General features: G+C 49.5%; 1 protein-coding gene across 15 annotated transcripts in view; it reads left to right on the plus strand.

The window, feature by feature from the left end:
* RALGPS1 (Ral GEF with PH domain and SH3 binding motif 1) overlaps window positions 1-19,268 on the plus strand; it is a 378,783-nt gene that overhangs the window by 320,656 nt on the left and 38,859 nt on the right. For 14 of the 15 annotated variants that reach the window (XM_039474737.2, XM_039474735.2, XM_039474736.2 and 11 more), the window contains one exon: window positions 4,382-4,449. In XM_039474737.2, coding sequence (XP_039330671.2) covers window positions 4,382-4,449 — 68 coding nt within the window. Of the gene's footprint in view, window positions 1-4,381; window positions 4,450-8,575; window positions 13,352-19,268 lie in introns of those variants that run through there. The other variant, XM_039474739.2, reaches the window with a different exon arrangement.

Here is a 19,268-nt window from a genome sequence, read left to right on the forward strand (position 1 = left end):
ATATGTATTCTTTTAAATCTTATCTTATGGTTGCTTCCAGTATGCCATGATTCCTTGGAATCTTGTTATCCAGTATATTTTTTATCTCTTCCAGTTTTGTTTCTGTGAATTTGATTAGCCAGATTACATGGTCCTCATCTAAGTTAGTGAAAACTGTACAGAACTTTGGCTACAGAGACAACCACCACATTGCCCAAAATTCACTCACCAGGAAAGATCCTAAGGGGAACGGATGTTCAAGCAGTGCCCTACCTGGTCAGCTCTACAGGAGCATCTGCAGCCTTGTCTGTAAACCAGAGTCACCTGGGAAACTCTCTAACCATCCAGATGTCTGGGGTGGGACCTGAAAAGTTGTATTTTTTCAAAGCTTCCAAGGTGGTTCTAATGATCTTTTGGAACATAGACATAATGCTTTTAGTTGTTTTATATAATAATTTGTTAAAATATAATATGAAATTGTGATCTGTTACATAACAGTAACAACAATAGTTCAAAGCCAGAGATTACCGTTAAAATTATGTTCACCACAAATCAAGCTCATTTTATTTATTTACAAAGCATTTGCTGTTCCTGAAAAGAGTGCCCTGCAGTACAAAATTATTCCCACTTAGTTTCTGGGATATTTCCCATTTATGCACCAGCATTATGATAAAGGAGACAGTGGTTTTTCATTAATACTAATATGCTTTAGAGAGAAAAAAATGGCCTGTAAATACTTCTAACCATGAAATAATCTTTGGACAAGGTGCAAATCATGAGTAATTACTCCTTCTATTCTGAAGAACTTTGAACACCCCAGCACCTGATGCTAATCAACAATCAGCCTGGGTTTTTTCAAAGGCTCTTTGTTGTGGTCAAAGTGGACAAACCCAGGGGGAAGCCTGCATTCTTATCCCTGGCCCTCAGACCATCAAGGGAGTTCCTTCCCAGGGAGGTTCTGGCTCCAAGTGGCAAGAGATGGGCAGAGCCTGTGATTCTGCTTGAGGACCCACACTCTGTGGCTCAACTCACATCTGGAGGCTGGCTCCTCACCCACAAGGATGCAATGGCTTAGTTATTGCATTAGTGACATTGCATTGCTGACATCCTGCCCCATCTGCTTTGGAGATATTATGCCAAGAGGTCCAGCTGGTGCTTTACTTCCCACAGCCTTTATTCTATTTTATTTAAGAAAAATTACCCAATTTCCTATTACCTAGAAAGCATGGCCGTTAGCATTAAGTGAACATACTTTTGGACATTTTTCTAGGCATAGAAAATTTATATATATATATGTAGGGAGGGATGGATAGATGGATGGATGCAAGGATAGAATATTAAAATTGGATTATACCACACTGACTATTTTTAATTTAAAATACTAACTTTAATTTCATTTTAATTTAACCAGAAAAAACTAAAATATGAAAAAAAAATGCTGCTCTTCAAATATTTACTTACCAAAAGAGAGATTATTTTCTAAAAGAGGCTTCTAAGATTAATAAAAGAGGACTGCACATGGTAGCTCACGCCTGTAATCTCAGCACTCTGGGAGGCTGAGGAGGGCAGATCATCTGAGGTCAGGAGTTCAAGACCAGCCTGACCAACATGATGAAACCCCATCTCTACTAAAAATACAAAAATTAGTCGGGTGTAGTAGGGTGCGCCTGTAGTCATAGCTACTTGGGAGGCTGAGGCAGGAGAATCGCTTGAACCTGGAAGGTGGAGGTTGCAGTGAGCTGAGATTGTGCCACTGCACTCCAGCCAGGATGACAGAGCAAGACTCCATCTCAAAAAAAAAAAAAATTAATAAAAGAGGTCAGGAAAAACATTAGGAGGCTTGAGTCAATAAGTTTAATTTCAACTAGGTTTACATTGTGAATAGTGTCAGCCGACTCTGGTTATGGAAGATGAGAATTAGCCCTTTCCCCCTTCCTTCACCTCCACTTCACCAGCTTCCAACCTTTTGGGTTATATTATTATTACAACATAGTCCAAGTCTATAACATAAACATGATATTCAGGAATTATAATTCCCACTGTTTAGTATTTTTAAACAGATTCAGTTTTTACCACCTGTTGTTTCTCCACAGCTTCTCCATTCCTGGAGTCTTTATTTTAATCTGTCCCTTACTTAGCTGCATTTCTTCAGGAAGTAGGTCCCCCCACCCTACTCCACCAAAACCATAAAAGTGCTCACAGGGCCTGCATGCCTGGCTTTCCCTCAGGGAAATGCCTGCATTGGACTGGGCCTGGCCTTGCTGGCTGCCCTCCTTTGGTTTTCTCCCTCAGTGCTGCAGACTGTGTGCTGTTGACTTCTGGCTTTAGGTGTTGTAGAGAATGAGCCCATCTGACTTTTTCTTTCCTCTTAGGGGACTTGTCTGCCTGGTAGGTGAAGAATTCCTTGAAGTTCAAAAGCTTAATAAGACAATGCCTCAGAGTAGAGGGTTTTCTACCAGATTTCCCCAGACCATGGTGTCATCTTTCTTCATGGCAGAACTCCTTTTGTTTGTATCTTTGACTACTTCTGTGCTATTTCATGGCTTCTCTCCTCCAGGGATTCCAGGAATCCCTGTGTTGGATGCTCTGCCCAGCATATCCATTCACTTCTTTCTAACAGCGGCAGTCTCCACCTTGTTCATCAGCTGTCACTGGGGTGGTCTATTCCTACTTAGGTATTTGTTCGGCACTCTTTTATTTCAGTCCTGGATTTGTTTTCCCTAGGTCTTCAATCTTCTTTTTCATCTCATTCCTTTGTTTTAGCATCTCATTTTCTAGGTTTTGTTTTACTTGTGTTCTTAATAAGTTGTTCCACTGCTCCAAGCACTTGAGGGGATTTCCTCTTCTCCTGGGGCTGCCTTCTCTGTTGGGCCATTGGGCAGTGCTTGCCTGTTCTCTTTCCTTTTGCTCCCATTTGAGAGGCTCTGTCTGGATGTTCCATGGCTCTGATATGAGGGTGGCAGAGATGTCTGGCCCTCCTCCCATGTGTGTAAGAGGGGCCGGTTTTCCCTTACTGCTAGCTGGGAGGTCCAGGGATTTTAGTTTTTCTTCTCTTCTATAGCCTGGGGGAGTAGAAGACTCAGGTTCTGTGGAGGCAGTAAGCAAGAAGTCTGTTTCACATATGTGAGTTCTGGCAAAAGGCCTATGCTGTAGTTTCCACCTCATTGGGAAGCCGTATCCCAGAAAGAGATACCCTCAGGTTTCACATCATGCCCCATAGTGGCTTCGTTTCCATCAGAGGATCCTCCATGCTTTCCACCTATTTCCTCAGCATCCGGTGCCATTCAGAAGAGGGAACGATAAGGACCCCCACTCAGACCCAGTGAGACCTCTCAGTGGGCTTGACAGGAGCCATGCCATGATGCAACTCTTGGTCCAATTTCAGAATTCTCTTTTTCTTTCCTTGACTGTAATTCTTTGCGTTCATGGCTTTAAATTATGCCCCTTCTCTTGTTTAGTTGCACCTGGTGAGTTCTTTTACTTATAAGCTTTTATAATTTTTTGTTGGTTTTGAAAGGAAAAGGAAGAGTCTGGCATCTAGTTTCACTCTGTCATTTTCACCCAGAAGTTCTTAATTGGTGCTTAAAACAATATATAGAAGTGCCAGTCCTCATAGTGTGTCCAATGCCTTGTCCCTTTTTAAGGGCATCTGATGACACATAGTGCAGTATAATGATTAAACACTCTAGTTCGGAGGCCCCGTGCAGTGGCTTATACCTATAATCCCAGCACTTTGAGAGGCCAAGGCAGGCTGATTACTTGAGCTCAGGAGTTTGAGACCAGCCTGGCCAACATGATAAAACCCTCTATCTACTAAAAATACAAAAATTAGCCAGATGTGGTTGCAAACACCTGTAATGCTAGCTACTCAGGAGGCTGAGGCACAAGAATCGCTTGAACCTGGGAGGCAGAGGTTGCAGTGAGCCGAGATCCTGCCACTGCACTTCAGCCTGGGCAACAGAACAACAAGACTGTATCACAAAAAAAAAAAAAAAAAAAAAAAAAAGAAAAGAAAAAAACAAAACTAACTGGTTCAGAGGAGTTAGACAGTCCTGGGTTTGATATCCTACTTTGCCACTTGCTAATCCTATGAATTTGGGGAAGCTGCTTAACTTTACCACTCCTCAGTTTTCTCATCTAGAAAATGTACTGGCTCAGAGTGAATACATCTGTACTCAGTAGACAGTAGGCCACACTTAACTCCTTTTCACGTTGTCTTTCTTAATGATTGTTTCTTAGCCATGGAAACCCCCTGGAGACCTCAGAGGGAAGTGGCTATGATCTGGAGCAGATCTCATGGTTTTCCTGGCTTCTGTGACAATAGTAGCCATTTCCAGCCCCAAACAGGTTCCCATGTGGTAAACCAGAACCCATCTGATCTCATGAAAATCTTTGTTTTCAGACTGTCGCTCAGAATCGAACCAGGAAGCAGCTCTCCAAGACTAGTCTCTTCCAAGGAAGATCTTGCAGGTATCGTAGCTACCTCGAGTGGGAGCAAACCCACCAATAGCCTAATTGTGGCTGCCAGAGTTGGCCTTGACTGGGGAGCCCAAGGGCAAGTCAAGTTTGCAGCTTAGCAGACTCAGCTATCCCTGTTCATAGCCCTTCTGCACCAGCCTGCCCAGGCTCCTGATCATGTGGGACTTCTGTGGTTTTCCTTTGTACTGGGCTCCCTGGAAGAACCTGGGTGTTAGAGCCTGGGCCTGAACAGCCTCAAGAGAGGCAGGATCAGAGCCCCAAGTTGGGAGCACACACAAGGTAGAGAAAACACTAGCATCTTCTCCAGGCTCTCTGGACCCTTAGTGGGGCTGCTGCTCAAGCTTGGGTTTATGTGCCCTGGAGTTTGGTATGGAGGATGCCCAAGGTATTTGATGCCACCAGATGCAAGTGGCTCATCAGACGTGTGAAACACACACACATACACACACACACACACACACACACACACACAGAGAGAGAGAGAGAGAGAGAGAGAGAGAGAGAGAGAGAGAGTCCCGTAGTGATTTGAGCCAGCCGAGGCTTTGCAGTCAAGCCCGAGCTCCGCTGTTTCCTGGCTTTGTTGCTTTACCTCTAATCTTTAGTGGCCTCATCCACAGAATGAAGGCAATACGAGGACTCACCTTCTCAGGTTATTGTGATGCCTGGGTAAGCTCACGCCTGCCTGTAAAGTGCTCTGCTCATACTGACATTGTGAAAATGCGCTCAGTGTTGGCTGCTTCATCGTTATTATTTAATGGTTACCTCCTACTCATATTCCAACCAACTCAGTGACAGGAGCTGATTTCCACTGCTGCCCAGGGGGAGGTCTGAGGGGTGGGGGTCGAGGGGAATCCAAAAGCACTTCATTCCCCTAGTTTGAGCTCTAGGTCATACCACCCTGGGTTCTAGGCCACTGCAGTCTTGGGCAAGTGACTTAACCCTTTTGGGCCTCGTTTTCTTTTTTCCCTGTAAAATGGGATGATGAAACCTTCCTCCCAGGAATGTTGGAATGTTAAAAACAAAATACTATTTGGAAGGCACTCAAGAGTCTGACATGCAGTATTTGTAAGAGGGTGACTGCTGCAAGCTGCTGGGGGCCACACCTCCCCTAGCCCATTGACCTGCTCAAGCCACTCTCCCCACTTTGTAGTGCCAAGCCAACCTCTGTAACAGCTCCTAGTGGGCACAGAGTCACAGAACCCATAGGGCCAGTGTAGCAGCCTCATGAGCCCCACCCAGTAAGGCTCTGCCCTGATTCCCGGGGGGACTCCGGGCTGCTTGCCTTTTCCAGCCTCTCCTGGCTCCAGTGTGCGAGCTGGACCTTGCCTCTAGCACCCGTGAGGGCCTCTGGTAACTTAGAGGGACATGCTGGTTGATTCTCAGCGCCTTTGGAAATGCTGTTATCTATACCTCAAGACAGTCCTAGTGGAAGCTTGATTTTCACATGGTTTCCATGAGCCCAATATTAAAATATCTCTCGCAGTCTTCCAAATTCATTGCCTTCCATACGTGGCAGATTACCTCCAGCAAGCATGGCCAGAAGGAAAGCTCCTGGTGCTGGTCTTGTCTCTACCTTATCATCTCTGCCGTTCTAGAACACCTTCCCCCTCTCAGTCAGCATTGTTCCTTTCAGGTGCTCAGTCACCTACACCTGACCTGTGGTGAGGGGGAGGAGGAGGGATCAGGGCAGGGTTCCTATCAGAAGATTGTAGGAGACAGCAGCAAAATTCTAATGCAGTTGTTTAGGGCTACAGAAGGAACTCTAGCGAAGACCAGCCTATTGCTTCTGGAGACAGTGCCAGAATTCTGGAGCAGAGTGAAAGTGGTGGTCTGTCCTTCCGAGTCCCCTCCAAATTAGTGTGAATAAGAGGCCTGTTTAGCCTTTGCAGCCGCTTCAATTCAAAGCCTTAACAGGATGAGCCACATCCTGGACTTTTCTAAATGCCAAGAAGTCTCCATGCCATACTCGCTGCCCTCGCTGTTTTAAGGCAGATGGAATAATCATCTCCAAGTGCCCCTTCCTGCTGCCTGACTCCATGCTGGAGCCACTGAGCAGAGAGAGATGGGAGGGCCCAGGGTCATGGCACAGGGATGGTGTTCACCTTGGCGTGAGCCACCTCTGCCTCTCCCTGGTGGCTCTGTCCATCCACAGCCCAAACTCTAGCCTCACTTCTGCCTGAGTGTAGCAAAGCCTCTGTAAAGTTCTCCTCCCCAGGCCCTTCACTTGAGCCTTAGACACTCTTCCCCTCGTGGTCTGCTCCTGCTCATCCTGTTGGTCTCAGAGTTGTCTTTATTTTAGCTCTTTGCTTCTTTATGGCACTCACCACAACTTGTCATTATTCTCTGTCTGGTCACTGGGCCCAAATCGTTCCTGGTTGGATCTTCACCACCTGGTATTATGCCTGCCCTTTGTAAATGCTCAAATTTTGTAGGGTTTTTGGAGGAGAGGATAAATAGGTGAGTGGGTAGGTGGATGAAGAGCCAGGATGCAGCTCTGGGTGGGCTTCTGGTATACACTGGCCCAAGCATGGAGGGGGTCCTGTTGCTGCAGCCTCATGACTGAGGCTCAGAGGGCCCCCTCCTCCCTGGTGCCTCCACCCTCAGCGCAGGCCCTGATCTGCCAGCCTGGCCCTCCCTAGCACCAGCCATTCAACACGCCTGCAGGCTGCTTCCTGCCAGGACTACGGCAACAGAGGCTTCCCCTCCTGACCCAGTTGGTCCCTTCACTTCACCACCATCTGCACCACTATCTCTTCCCTGAGGCTCTGCCTCATCCTCAGCCCCCAGCCCAGGTCTGTGCTGAGCGACACTGGCTCCCCTTGCTAGGGTTAGGGAAGAGACCAGGGGGTTGCAGACCTGGAGCAGGCTCAGAAAACTAAAAGCGCGAATTAGGGACCTGAAGAATGGGCTCACTCACTGCGTCCTGGTGCAGGAGACACTGCATTTCCTGGTCTCTTTTGACCCCTGACTGTCCTGGAAGTCAGCCAGAGAGCCAGGAGCCAGCCCTGGCCCAGCCTCCTCAGGTAGAGCCAAACTCTTCTTTCCCACCATTTACCCGTACCTCTACTTGGCTCTTGTTTATTAGCCATGTGAGCCAAAAACCAGCAAGCCAGCTACCCTTCCAGCATCAGAGCCCTGGCAGGGGACAGAATGGACCCCAGATGGTTCACATGAAGAAACTTTAATGAACAGAACCAATAAGCATGGTGCAGGACCCATGGGGCGGCCCAGCATCCTGGGGAGGATGGGGTCCTAGGCTGAAGGACATGGGGAAGAAGTGTTAACAACCCCAGGGATGGCTGAGTTCTGGAGGATGGTTGGCTGTGTAGGGTCTGTGGGCCAGGAGGGGGAAGCAGGGAGGGAGCAGAGGGAAATCCCTAACCTCTCTCTCCCCTAACCCCCAGGCTGCTGCCATAGCCTTTCATTGGCCAAACCCAATAGGAAGCTGGGGGCAAGGGGTCCAGGAGATGCATCTCAAGGGGCAGCCTTCCCCCACCAGAAGTGGCAAGTGGGCAGGGCAAAGAATGCAACTGAATTGTGCAAACAGACCACCCAGGATACTCAGAAGCCTCAGTGTCTCCATCTGTAAAGTGGGCATAAAATCTTGCTCCTTCATAGGGCTGTGTTGTTAGCACAGTGCCCAACACAGAACACACATGTTAGGTGGAACTTCATCATGGTGATGTGATTATCATAATTGTTGACATTGTGATTCTGCCTTCATCACTGAATCAGCCTACAGCTTTTAGCTAAACATCACTGCCTGGGGAAGCCTTCTCCCTACCGTCACCCCCACCCCTGATCAGGTAAGGCCCCGTAACACCAGGCCCTGGCAAACTGTGGGACAAATCTGCCCCATTTTCATATGGGCATAGTCACCCCGTTTGGTTGACATATTGCCTGTGGCTGCTGTCACACAGCAGTGGCAGAGTTGAGTGGTTGAAACAAAGACCCTGTGGCCTGCAGAGCCTGAATTATTTACTATGTGATTTTTACAGGCACACAGACCCCGGCTCCTTCCTGCAGCTGGCCCTCATGCCCCTCCGTGGCAGTTCCCTCTGCAGTAATGGCACAGTTAGCTGTGTGCTTATTTGTCTGTGTCTGTCTTCCCCACCAGACTGAAAGCACCCTGAGCCCAGCACAGAAGTCTCGGGGTCACCTGTCCTCACGCCATCAGCCACAGCCTCCAAGCTGCTCACAGGGCCCTGTAAGCACCTCGTCCTCGGAGGCAGCTCCAGACTGGGCCGACTGCTGACTCGGCACAGCCTTGGGAGAAGTGCTGATGCCGGCAGTTTTCTACAACAGAGCAAGCCCCAGCACATAGGAGCGTTTTCAACCAATTTTCCAAATCCCTGGCTTCAGCCCTGGAAGCAGGATCTAAAGGTTTTCATTGATCACCAGAGTGTCTAGGAGTGCCTGGAAGGCTTCCGACACACTCAGTGGTCCCAGCTTCCCACTAGCAGCCTCAGAAGACAGAGCAGATGCTGCTGCACCCGTGGTGCAGCCCGGGGTCCTGGGGAGGGTGGGGCCAGAGGGGCAGCTCCAGGGAGGCCTTTCTGGACCTGGCAGTCAGACTGAGCTGCGTGGCAGGAGCCTGACCAGACTCAGAGACAGGAATGTGCCTCTTGCAGTCCCAGGAATGGGAGGAACGCAGGCTCCTCAGGAGGGGGTTTAGACTCCAGTTCGGTGATGTTCCCAGTAGGCACACGCCCCACACCTGCCAAGGAGAGGCCCTAAGATATGCTTATTCATTCATTCACCCAAGACTTACAGGCCAAGGTCTTGCTATGAGCCAGGTGCCCAGTGAGAGAAGGCAAGAACATGACCCCCAGAGCTCACATTCGAGTGGGGGAAACAGGCAGCAAAAGCTGCAAGAGGCAAGGACTGGCACTCTGAGGAGCCAAAAGGAGGCACTAGGTCCGAGACCAGCGTGGCTGGGCCCTGTTCTACGCAGTGCCTGTGCCTCTGCCCAGCCCACCTGCCCTCGCATTGACAGCGGCCCAGGTCTTGAGGCCCTCTGAGGCCTTGATTCATGTCTGAAGTGGTCTGTGGGCTGAGGCTGCCCTTTGTCTCTGTGGTGGCCCCTGCCCCCACAGAGAACTGCTCCCCACTTTCCACCCCTGCAGAATGACTATGCGGGCAGTTCCACACCAACAAATAGGCTGTGAGAAAGGAAATGGAGAAACCGTCTCAGTTTCTGTGTCTATGGAGGAAAAAAAGGCAAGGAATGCCACGTTTTCGATTTTCCCTCCACATGTAATGTTTAGTTTCTGTAAATGAACTAATATTTTCCTGGAGAGAAAAAAATCATAAAGAACGTTGACCACCAGAGAGGGCAAGTAATGTTTGTGTGTACTTTGGAACTGGTGAAGACATTTCCAGATTTTGTTAGTCCCGCCTCCACGTGGCTTTACCAACTGACAGGTTTTCTTGGAAGATTCCTGGGCAGCCTGCGAGTCCAGGAAAATCTTCGGCCTTGGCCTCTGGTTTCTGCACTCTCACTATGAGGACTGCTCTCTGACACACCTGTGTGTCTCCCTACTGTATTGCTCGGTGGTAAAAACCACCTCTGGAGTCAGGCAGAGCTCAGTTCAGAGCTTGGCTCCAGCAGTTCTTAACTATAGGCCCTTAGGCCATTGGCTTGATCCTCCTAAAGCTGTTTTCTTATTGGAGAAATAGGAATAGGAATCTTCACACAGACATACTTCACAGGGTCTCTGGGGGAGTCCCCTTAGCCCAGAGCCTGGCATACACTCACCTCTCAAGAGTGTTAGCTCGTGGCCTCCCAGTTAGGCTCTGGTGCTGTCCCGACATTGAGGAGTTGGTAGGGGGACAGTAGGAGCTCCCACTGAGGCACTCACCAGCATACCAGTACTGCTGTCACCTCATGAGCTACCCCAGAACCTAAGGACATGAAACAACCATTTTATTACCTGCATAGACTCTGTGGGTCAGGAAGCTGAACAGGGCTGAGGCTGGAGCTGGAGTTACCCAGAGCCATCTTCACTCACATGCTCAGTGCTTGCTGCCAGAGGAGGCTGGGACTACAAGGAAGCTCGGAACACCTACCTGTGGCCTCCCCCTGTGGCCTGGGCCTCCTAACAGCATGGCAGCCTCAGTATCAGCAGCCTCCTACAGGGCAGCTGGCTTTCACCCAGAGCAAATGGCCAAGGAGAGCCGGGTAGAACCTGCATCACAGAGCCCTTATGAGCCAGCCTCAGAAGTCACACAGCCTTACTGCTGCCATACTCTGCTGGTCAGGGCAGTCATGAAGGCCTGCAGGTCCAAGGAGAGGGGACATAGACCCTACCACTGAATGGGAGCAGCATCAAAGACTTTGCAGATAGGTTTTAAAGCCAGCACCTCAGCTGTTCCACAGGAGGGAAACAGAGGCTCAACGAGTTTCATAACAATAGCAGCTGACCTGCATTGAGCATGCACTCTCTGCCAAGCACATCATGAGTACTTCTCATGTGCTCACTCAGTGACTCTGACACATACATTGTGAGAGGGGGCCATTATCATCCCCATTCAATAGATGAAGATGGCAGGTGCCCACCCAGCCTCATGCATTGAGGAAGTGCCAGAGCCAGTTGTCAAGCTCAAGGCTCTGGACCACCTCTGGGCTCTGTTCCACAGCTCCATACATCCATATAGTGCAAGTAACCATGAAATTGGCATGTCCTTGACTTTCCTATGGTCAATTTTGGGTCACACATTATCCCCAGCTTGTCCTTAGAAGGCAACTTCCATGTAAGAATCAGAATGCTAAACCTCATCTAGCATTAAATCTAATCCTGACTTAACCTAGCTGGGGTGCTGCAGGCCTGGCTGCTTGTGGGAAGAGAACAGGGGTGTTTGGCCCTTCTCTCTCCCTAAGCCTTTCTTCATCTCTTTGGCCTGCAGGGACTGGGGGATAGGATACAGTCATAACTGGAGCATAGGGTGATACAGGTTTGGAGGTTTGTCCCCTGCAAATCTCATCTTTAGGGGCCAGGCATGATGGTTCATGCCTATAATCATGGAACTTTGGGAGGCTGAAGCAGACAGATGGCTTGAGCCTAGAGTAGAGTTTAAGACTGGCCTAGGCAACATGGCATAACCCCATCTGTAAAAAACAAACAAACAAATTAGCCAGGCATGGTGGCCTGCACCAGAGCTTCCTGAGGCCCTTGCTGGAAGCAGATGCTGGCATCATAATTCCTTATAGCCTATAGAACCATGAGCCAGTAAACCTCTTTCTTTCTTTCTTTCTTTTTTTTTTTTTTTTTTTTTTTTTTTTTGAGATGAAATCTCACTCACACAGGCTGGAGTGCAGTGGCAGCATGATCTTGGGTCACTGCAGCCTCTTCCTCCTGAGTTCAAGTGATTTGCCTGTCTTAGCCTCCTGAGTACCTGGGATTACAGGCGCCCACCACCATGCCCAGCTAATTTTTGTATCTTTAGTAGAGATGGAGCTTCACCATGTTGGCCAGGCTGCTCTCGGAACTCCTGGCCTCAGGTGATCTGCCTGCTGTGGCCTCCCAAAGTTCTGGTATTACAGGTATGAGTCACAAAGCCTAGCCTAAACCTCTTTTTTATAAACTATCCAGCCTCAGGTATCCCTTTATAGCAAATGCAAATGGACTAATACAGAAAATACCCCACTTCTAGTACCTGTTTTCCGTGTCAAGCCATTCTTGCATCACCATAAAGAAATACCTGAGGCTGAGTAATTTTAGATAGAGGTTTAATTGGCTCACAGTTCTGCAGGCTTGACAAGCATGGCACCAACATCTGCTTGGCTTCTGGTGAGGGCCTCAAGAAGCTTACAATCATGGCAGAAGGTGAAGGAGGAACAGCCGTGTCACATGGTGAGAGCGGAAGCAAGAGAGCCAGGGGTGAGGAGAGGGGAGGTCCCAGACTTTTAAACAACCAGACCTCACATGAACTGAGTGAGAACTCATTTATCACCAAGGGGATAGTGCTAAACCATTCGTGAGGGATCTGCCCAGTGATCCAGTCACCTCCCACTAAGCCTTGCCTCCAACACTGGAAATCACATTTCAGCATGAGATTTGGAGGGGGCAAACCATTTCACAGGGCCTTCTAGCTGACAGCTGATACCACTGATGCTTCTTGTCCCAGGCACTTTCATGAGTATTTCAGAGATTCCACAAGTCCCTTGACCCAGGCAGATGCAAATCTATTTTGGGGACCCCTGCAGCCTCTTCCATGCCCCCCCAAGTCTGGTGCACGCCGCCAGCTTTCTGATGCTTGGGTCCCCTCCAGCCCTTAACTGCTTGCCAGCTCTCCTCACACAGGCCACCTTGGTCCACAGGAGGCCATACCTGTCCTCATTTTAACAGACCTGTGAGCACAACAGACCCACCTGTGGCCACCACTGTCTTCCGGCACAGTGGTCTTGTCAGGCCTGATACCTATTTGGTGTTGTCAGGCCTGAGTAAAGCACCGCAGGTCCCCTGGGTCTCCTGACTGCTAGAGGCCCAGTTCAACCTCCCCAGGGGGCCTGTGGAGACTCCCCTAACTATTTGTGAGTAGAAAAAGAGAACAGCCCAGGGCAAGGGGAAGGCCCTCTCTCCACTTGCTCCCCTCTCTGGAGACACTCTCTCTGCCCGTTGATAGTTTCAGAATGGATGAGTGGGAGGGGCCCTCTGTGAGGAGCTACAGGGCTAGAAGGCCAGTGGTGGCTCACTACTCTGGAATTTCACATCTCCTTTGATCTTGGAGTCCCCCATATTAGCAGCCTATCATGTCAAAGTCAAGCAGAAGAGGCGAGACTCAAACCTACATAACTAGATGTGGCCCAGCTCCTCACCAGTACAAGCAGTTCCCCCCAGCATCTGCTGCTCCGCATTTCCTGTGGCCTAGGAATCTGCGCTGGAAAGAGTGATTGGATGCTGTTTGCAGAAAGAAATGATCCAGGCCAACCAGGCACAGTGGCTCACACCTGTAATCCCAGCACTTTGGGAGGCCGAAGTAGGATGGTCACATGAGCCCAGGAGTTCAAGACCAACCTGGCCAACATGGCAAAACCCCATCTCTACAAAAATAAAGAATTTATCTGGGCATGGTGGCGCATGCCTATAGCCCCAGCTCCTCAGGGGGCCTAAGTGAGAAGATGACTTGATCCCAGTAGGTGGAGGCTGCAGTGAGCCATGGTCACACCACTGAGCTCCAGCTTGGGCGACAGAGCAAGACCCTGTCTCAAGAAAAAAAAAGGGGAAAATGAACCAGGCCCTCTGAGTGATGTGTGAGACAGCTCTTGGCTCAGTGAGGACCTGTGAGAGCCGCATGTGTGAGAAACAATGTGTGTGAATGTGAAAGTGATCAGCTCCCAGGCTCCACTGTGAAACCTGGCCAGAGAAGGGTTTCAACACAGACTTTCTGTGCAGAGGGCCCCAGTGTGCTGGAGAGCCGCAGGGTCTGGAAGACCTGGAGAGGGCCTGAGTCTTTGGAAACTGGATTCTCAGCATGGGCAAGAGGAATACGGAGAACACTGAGACCCTTGCACATTGGGCAAAAATCACCCTGTGCACCAGAGGCTCAGAGTGGTACCCAGAAGAGCTCCCAGTTGCACAGTTGTCAAGCCTCCTCCTCCAATGAGAAAGCGCAGGTGCCAAAGGATGAGACTGGACTGTGAGCTCCCAGCTCAGCATGAGGCAGAGGCTGGACTGGAACCCAAGTCTTGTGACTCCAAGTGGAGTGGTTTCCCCTCTGCCACAGCTGCTTCCCATTAATTTCCAATGTGCAATACTTGGAAAGTGCCCCTGTAAGCAGCAGCAGGGCTGCCAGGCTGCTTAAATAGGGCAGTGCTGTCCCAGGCAGGCCACTTGGATGCTGCCGGAAATCTGGGAACAAGGCTTCCCGTCCCAAACACATGTCCTCCTCAGCAGCCATGAGCACTATGCCCATCTTCACAGATGGACTATGGCCTCCAGACATCAGTCCCAAACTGAACTTCTCATCCTGTCCCCAAAGCCTGACAGTACCAGGGATACCACTCCACTGATGGTCACCCCAAATGCCCCTCCCTCCACACCCCCAGCCTGTGGCCTCAGGTCTTGGCCACATCCAGTTGCTCTCCAACCAAAGCAAACTTTCTAGGGTACACATCTGAATGAATGCACCAGTGCCCCTTCCTAAAAAATCTCTACACCTTCCCTTCACTGAACTCCAGGCTTCTTCAGAGGCCCTACCCTGTCACACCGAGTCTGTGCACATGCTATTCTGTCTGCATCCATCACTGTTCCTGGAGCTCTTGCACGCACCTGGACATCAGGCTTTCCAGGGGTTCCCTCAGTGTTCTCATGTGCACCATGCTCAGGGCTCTCGTTCACTGGCTGCTCACCCGGGCAAGTTCCTGAACTCTTCAGGTTCTGCATCCTAAAATTGAGATAGCAACAGTACCTGCATGGCAGTGTTATTGTGAGGCTTAAATAAGATCAGGTGTTTGAAGCATTTATAACAGTTCCTGGCACCTTGTAGATGCTCAGTAAATGTTAGCTGCTGTCATTATTACCATCGTTATTGTTGTAGTTATATTATTGGTGTAGTTGTTACCTTTACGTATTTATTATTGTTACTAAAAGTAGATGTCTCTCCTGGTGTCATTACCTGGTTACTTCTCTCTCTCCCACACTTGACTGTAAACTCATCTTTCTAATCCAGTGTAGTATCTCCAGCTCCTGCCCCAGGGGCAGGCCCAATGTCTGGGCTCAGGAAAAGTTTGTCACGTGAAGGAGGGAGGGATTCTGTATGGCTTACTCCTCACAGGGAGGCTGTCAGTCAGGGTCACTGGTCCTTTTTGCAGATGTAGAATTCAGATTCAAAGGTGTGAGGTGACTTGTCCAAGGTCACTCAACCTGCAAGTGGCAGACACAGGTGAGGTCCTGCCTGTCTGAATCTTTGCCGTTGCTGTTCATCATCCCTTCTGCTCCAAGGCTATTTCTAGGAGGCTCTGGGCTCTTTGCTGTTCCAATCAATGAGTGGTCTGTTGGGCAGCATGTTGCTTTCTTGAAAGAAATGTAATAAAAACCAGATTTTTTCTCAACATGATATCTTGTTCCCCACAGAGACTGTCAGTTCTCTTATGTTCCAATAAAACTGCTAAAGAAACAACCACTTAAAGAGCTTTAAAGATTATTCATGGAAAAATTATGCTGAGGAAAAACGGAGCAATCCTCTGAGATAGTCAAGCCACATGGTCAGTTTTTCCAGCTGTCCGTGCCATATCGGGGCTGGCAGCAGGAACTGCACACTGCTCAGCCAGCCCAGAGCCCTGGTGCATTATGACCACCCACACCCTTGCCCCTGCTCCAGGACATGGAGAAACAAACTTGCCAGCCACCCGGCTCACAAGCGGTCCCAGAAGACACGTGTCCCTGGTGCTGTCACGTGGTGGCCACCCGAGGCTTGGCAGGGCAGGAACATGAGGCCTTTCAGTAGCAGAGGGTGTCACTTACTGGCAGAGAGGCCCCCCCATCCCTGGGGCGCAGTTGAATGGGAATTCTTCTGCTTCCGCGTCAGACCCAGGCTGTTGGTCAACAATGCAGGAGAGGGGCGGAGCTGAGACCCTGAGCGGGGCGAACAGCATCAGCTTTGAAATGGCGCCCAGGGAGGCTGCAGGCTCTTCTGCTGGGTCCCCCACCCTTCCTCCAGTTGGGTCAAGGGGCATCTGAGGCCAGGCATGCCTCCCAGGGCCATCCACAGCCAAAAGAAGAGGTGGGTGGATCTGGGCCTAGTCCTAGAGGAAGAGTCAAGAATTGAATGGAAGAGACCAAGGGCAAGTCCAGTGGGTTTGGGAGACTCTGAGCATGGGAATCAGAGCTAGAGGCAGGAAGCACATGGAGACAAGCGGGAAAAGGAGTCAGGCAGGAGTGAGCAGGAAGGGCCAAGGAAGTTACCAGAAGAGCCTTGGAGCCTCCGGTCTCACTGCACCCCTCCAGCTTTGTGACTGCAGAGTGCCTCTGAGCCTTCCTTTAAAGTGGCAGTAATAAAAGTACTAACCTCATAGGAGTCAATGAACAGGACTTTGACATGTTGACTCAAGCCTGGTACACAGTGCATAATAGATGCTAGTTTCTATCACCTTGCCTTTCTCAAGAGTAGTAACTGGGTCTTACTCACTACAGACTTCCTGGAGAAAGTGTCCCCTGTTTACTAGATCACTTCAGATACAGTCACTGTGTCGTCCTTCCTCATGTTCTGACCAGGACCCAACCTCTCAACAGCTAGCCTTCCTCCCTAGCCACAAGAGTGCCACATCCTTTGATTCAAGTCCTGCCTCCAGCATGTTTGAGCTCTGTAAGCCCCACCTTCCAATCTGTACATAGAGCTACTAAGAGTTTCCTCCTCAAGTGTAATAGCACAGGCACCGAGCACAGCACCAGGTGCATACCATTAGGTTATAATTATCATCATTATTATTACTACCACAACACGAGGTAGCCTTGGGTTCCACTCCAAACCACAAGGGAAGGAGCAATGCAATTTGACCTTTAGAAAACACTTTTCTGAGTCAGGGTGGGAGCCAGAGTGACTCAGGCAATGAGACTGTAATCCCTCACACACGGCTGCTGATAAACAAGGCAAGATCCACCCTCTACATGGATTCGTTTCTTGAGCAATATGGGCAAAACCAAAACAAAGCAGGATGGTTTTCATTCTTCCTTTTCCTCTCTGGAACAAATGCACGAGATGTTTCCTTCAGAACAGAGCCTGCCTGTATGGTAGCACTTTGAGCAGAGTTTCTTCCTCAGGGTTGCACAGCAGAATCACCTGAAGAGCTGTGGCCGACTGCAATGCCCAGACCCACCTGTGGCCCACAAAACAACCTCCAGGGATGGGCCCAAGAAACTCGTTTTTTAACACTCTCTCCAGATGGTTCTGATACATTCCTTGGCAAAGCAGCTGATGACCACATGGAACCCCTTGCCAGGAAAATGCACACATACAAAAGCTGAGCTGCACTTTCAGTCCTCTGTACACCTCAGAGGCCTTCCATACACCTCTCCTGGAAGAGAGGTGAAGTCTAGGCCAAGAACCTTTACTTTAGAGTCACACCTCTTCAGTTCTGTTATTGTCCAGCAATAATACTGGTCTGTCAGATCCTGTTCTTGAGATGCCATGTGAAAGCAGGAACTTGGGCCTTGGAGAGCCTCCCCTCTCTCCTGCCACCAGGCTAGTTTATTTAGGCAGCTGCACCAAGAGGCAGTGTGGGGTGGTGGGGTCTTTTTGTTAAGGTTCTTTGAACTGCAGGAACAAAGACAGACTCTGGCTTACTTCTACCAAAAGAGGAACCATTCGGCTGGGTGTAGTGGTTCATGCCTGTAATCCCAGCACTTTGAGAGCCTGAAGTGGGTAGATCACTTGAGGCAAGGAGTTTGAGACCAGCCTGGCCAACATGGTGAAATCTCGTCTCTACCAAAAATACAAAAAAAAAAAAAAAAAAAATTTAGCCGGGCATGGTGACACACGCCTGTAATCCCAGCTACTTGGGAGGTTAAGACTTGAGAATCACTTACATGCAGGAAGCAGAGGTTACAGTGAGCTAAGATCATGCCACTGCACTCCAGTGTGGGCAGCAGAGCGAGATTCTGTCTTAAAAAAAAAAAATAAAAGAAACCATTGACTCACAGAATCCAGAGAGGGCTGAACAGCCAGGCCAGGGAAGGACAAGGATGCACTGGGTGTCAGGAACAGCTGAAACAGAACTCCCTTCCACCTCACTTTGTGGCCTTACTCAGTGAGGTGACTTTCTTTTTCTGTCACCACAGATTAGATTCCTCATCACAAGCAGGGAAACGTGGCCATCCATAGTATCTAGGTTTTATTTCTCATTAATCAAACAGAGATTGTCCTCAAATGCTTTCTAGGCTCAAATCCAAAAATCCTGGGGAAGGTGTCCACTTGTAGACCCATCAGCTGGGGCCAGAGGCAAGGCTGCATTGGACTGGCATCGCCTCCCCTGTCTCCATCAGTGGGAGGAGAGGTGCTTCCTGAGAAGGTCCTAGGCAAGTGGTCCCAGGTGTCCACTCCGTGCACTCATGAGGCCTAGACGTGAACCTAACCCCATCGCCAGCCAGTTCCTGGATGCATGCTTGATGCCTACCCACTGAGCTTCTACTACTCTATTTGCATGTTAACGCTAATAATACCTCAGAGGAGAGCCATGTGGATTAAATGTGAAGGCACTGCAGGGTCAAGGCAGACGCAAATGACATACTCAAGTTGGGTGGTTGAAGGAGAATTTCACAATGGGGCTATTCACAAAGATGTGGGCAGAGTGTAGGGGAACCCCAAAGGACAGCTTGGTACCCCAGGGATAGAAACAGACTGCTACCTCTCAGGAGTGACCCCACAGGGAGAGAGCCAGAGGAGGCAGTGCCCCAGCCTGCTCCCCATCAGCCGGAGCCAGAGGGGGCCAGGGAGCCCCCCTGACCTAGCCCCACGTGCAGCCCCCTGGTCCATGGCATAGGGTGGAGAAGGGTGGAGAACAAATCTGGAGGAACAGATGGAAGATTCCAGCACAGCAACAGCACCTGGCATAGAATAGGTGGCCACTATTTTTAAAGTAGTTTCACTTTAAATAATGAAATTGTTAATGCATAGATAATACCCGTCTCCCACCATCTGTATTTAACAGCAGTTAACATTTTGCCAGCTAGAATATACTCACGTGATATCAGCTCACTGCAGCCTCCACCTCCTGGGCTCAAGCAGTCCTCCCACCTCAGCCCCCTGAGTAGCTGGGACTGCAGGTGCACACCACCATGCTGGGCTAAGTTTTGTCTGTTTTGTAGAGATGG

This window comes from Saimiri boliviensis, chromosome 2 (assembly GCF_048565385.1).
Source record: "Saimiri boliviensis isolate mSaiBol1 chromosome 2, mSaiBol1.pri, whole genome shotgun sequence".
Lineage (NCBI taxonomy): Eukaryota > Metazoa > Chordata > Mammalia > Primates > Cebidae > Saimiri > Saimiri boliviensis.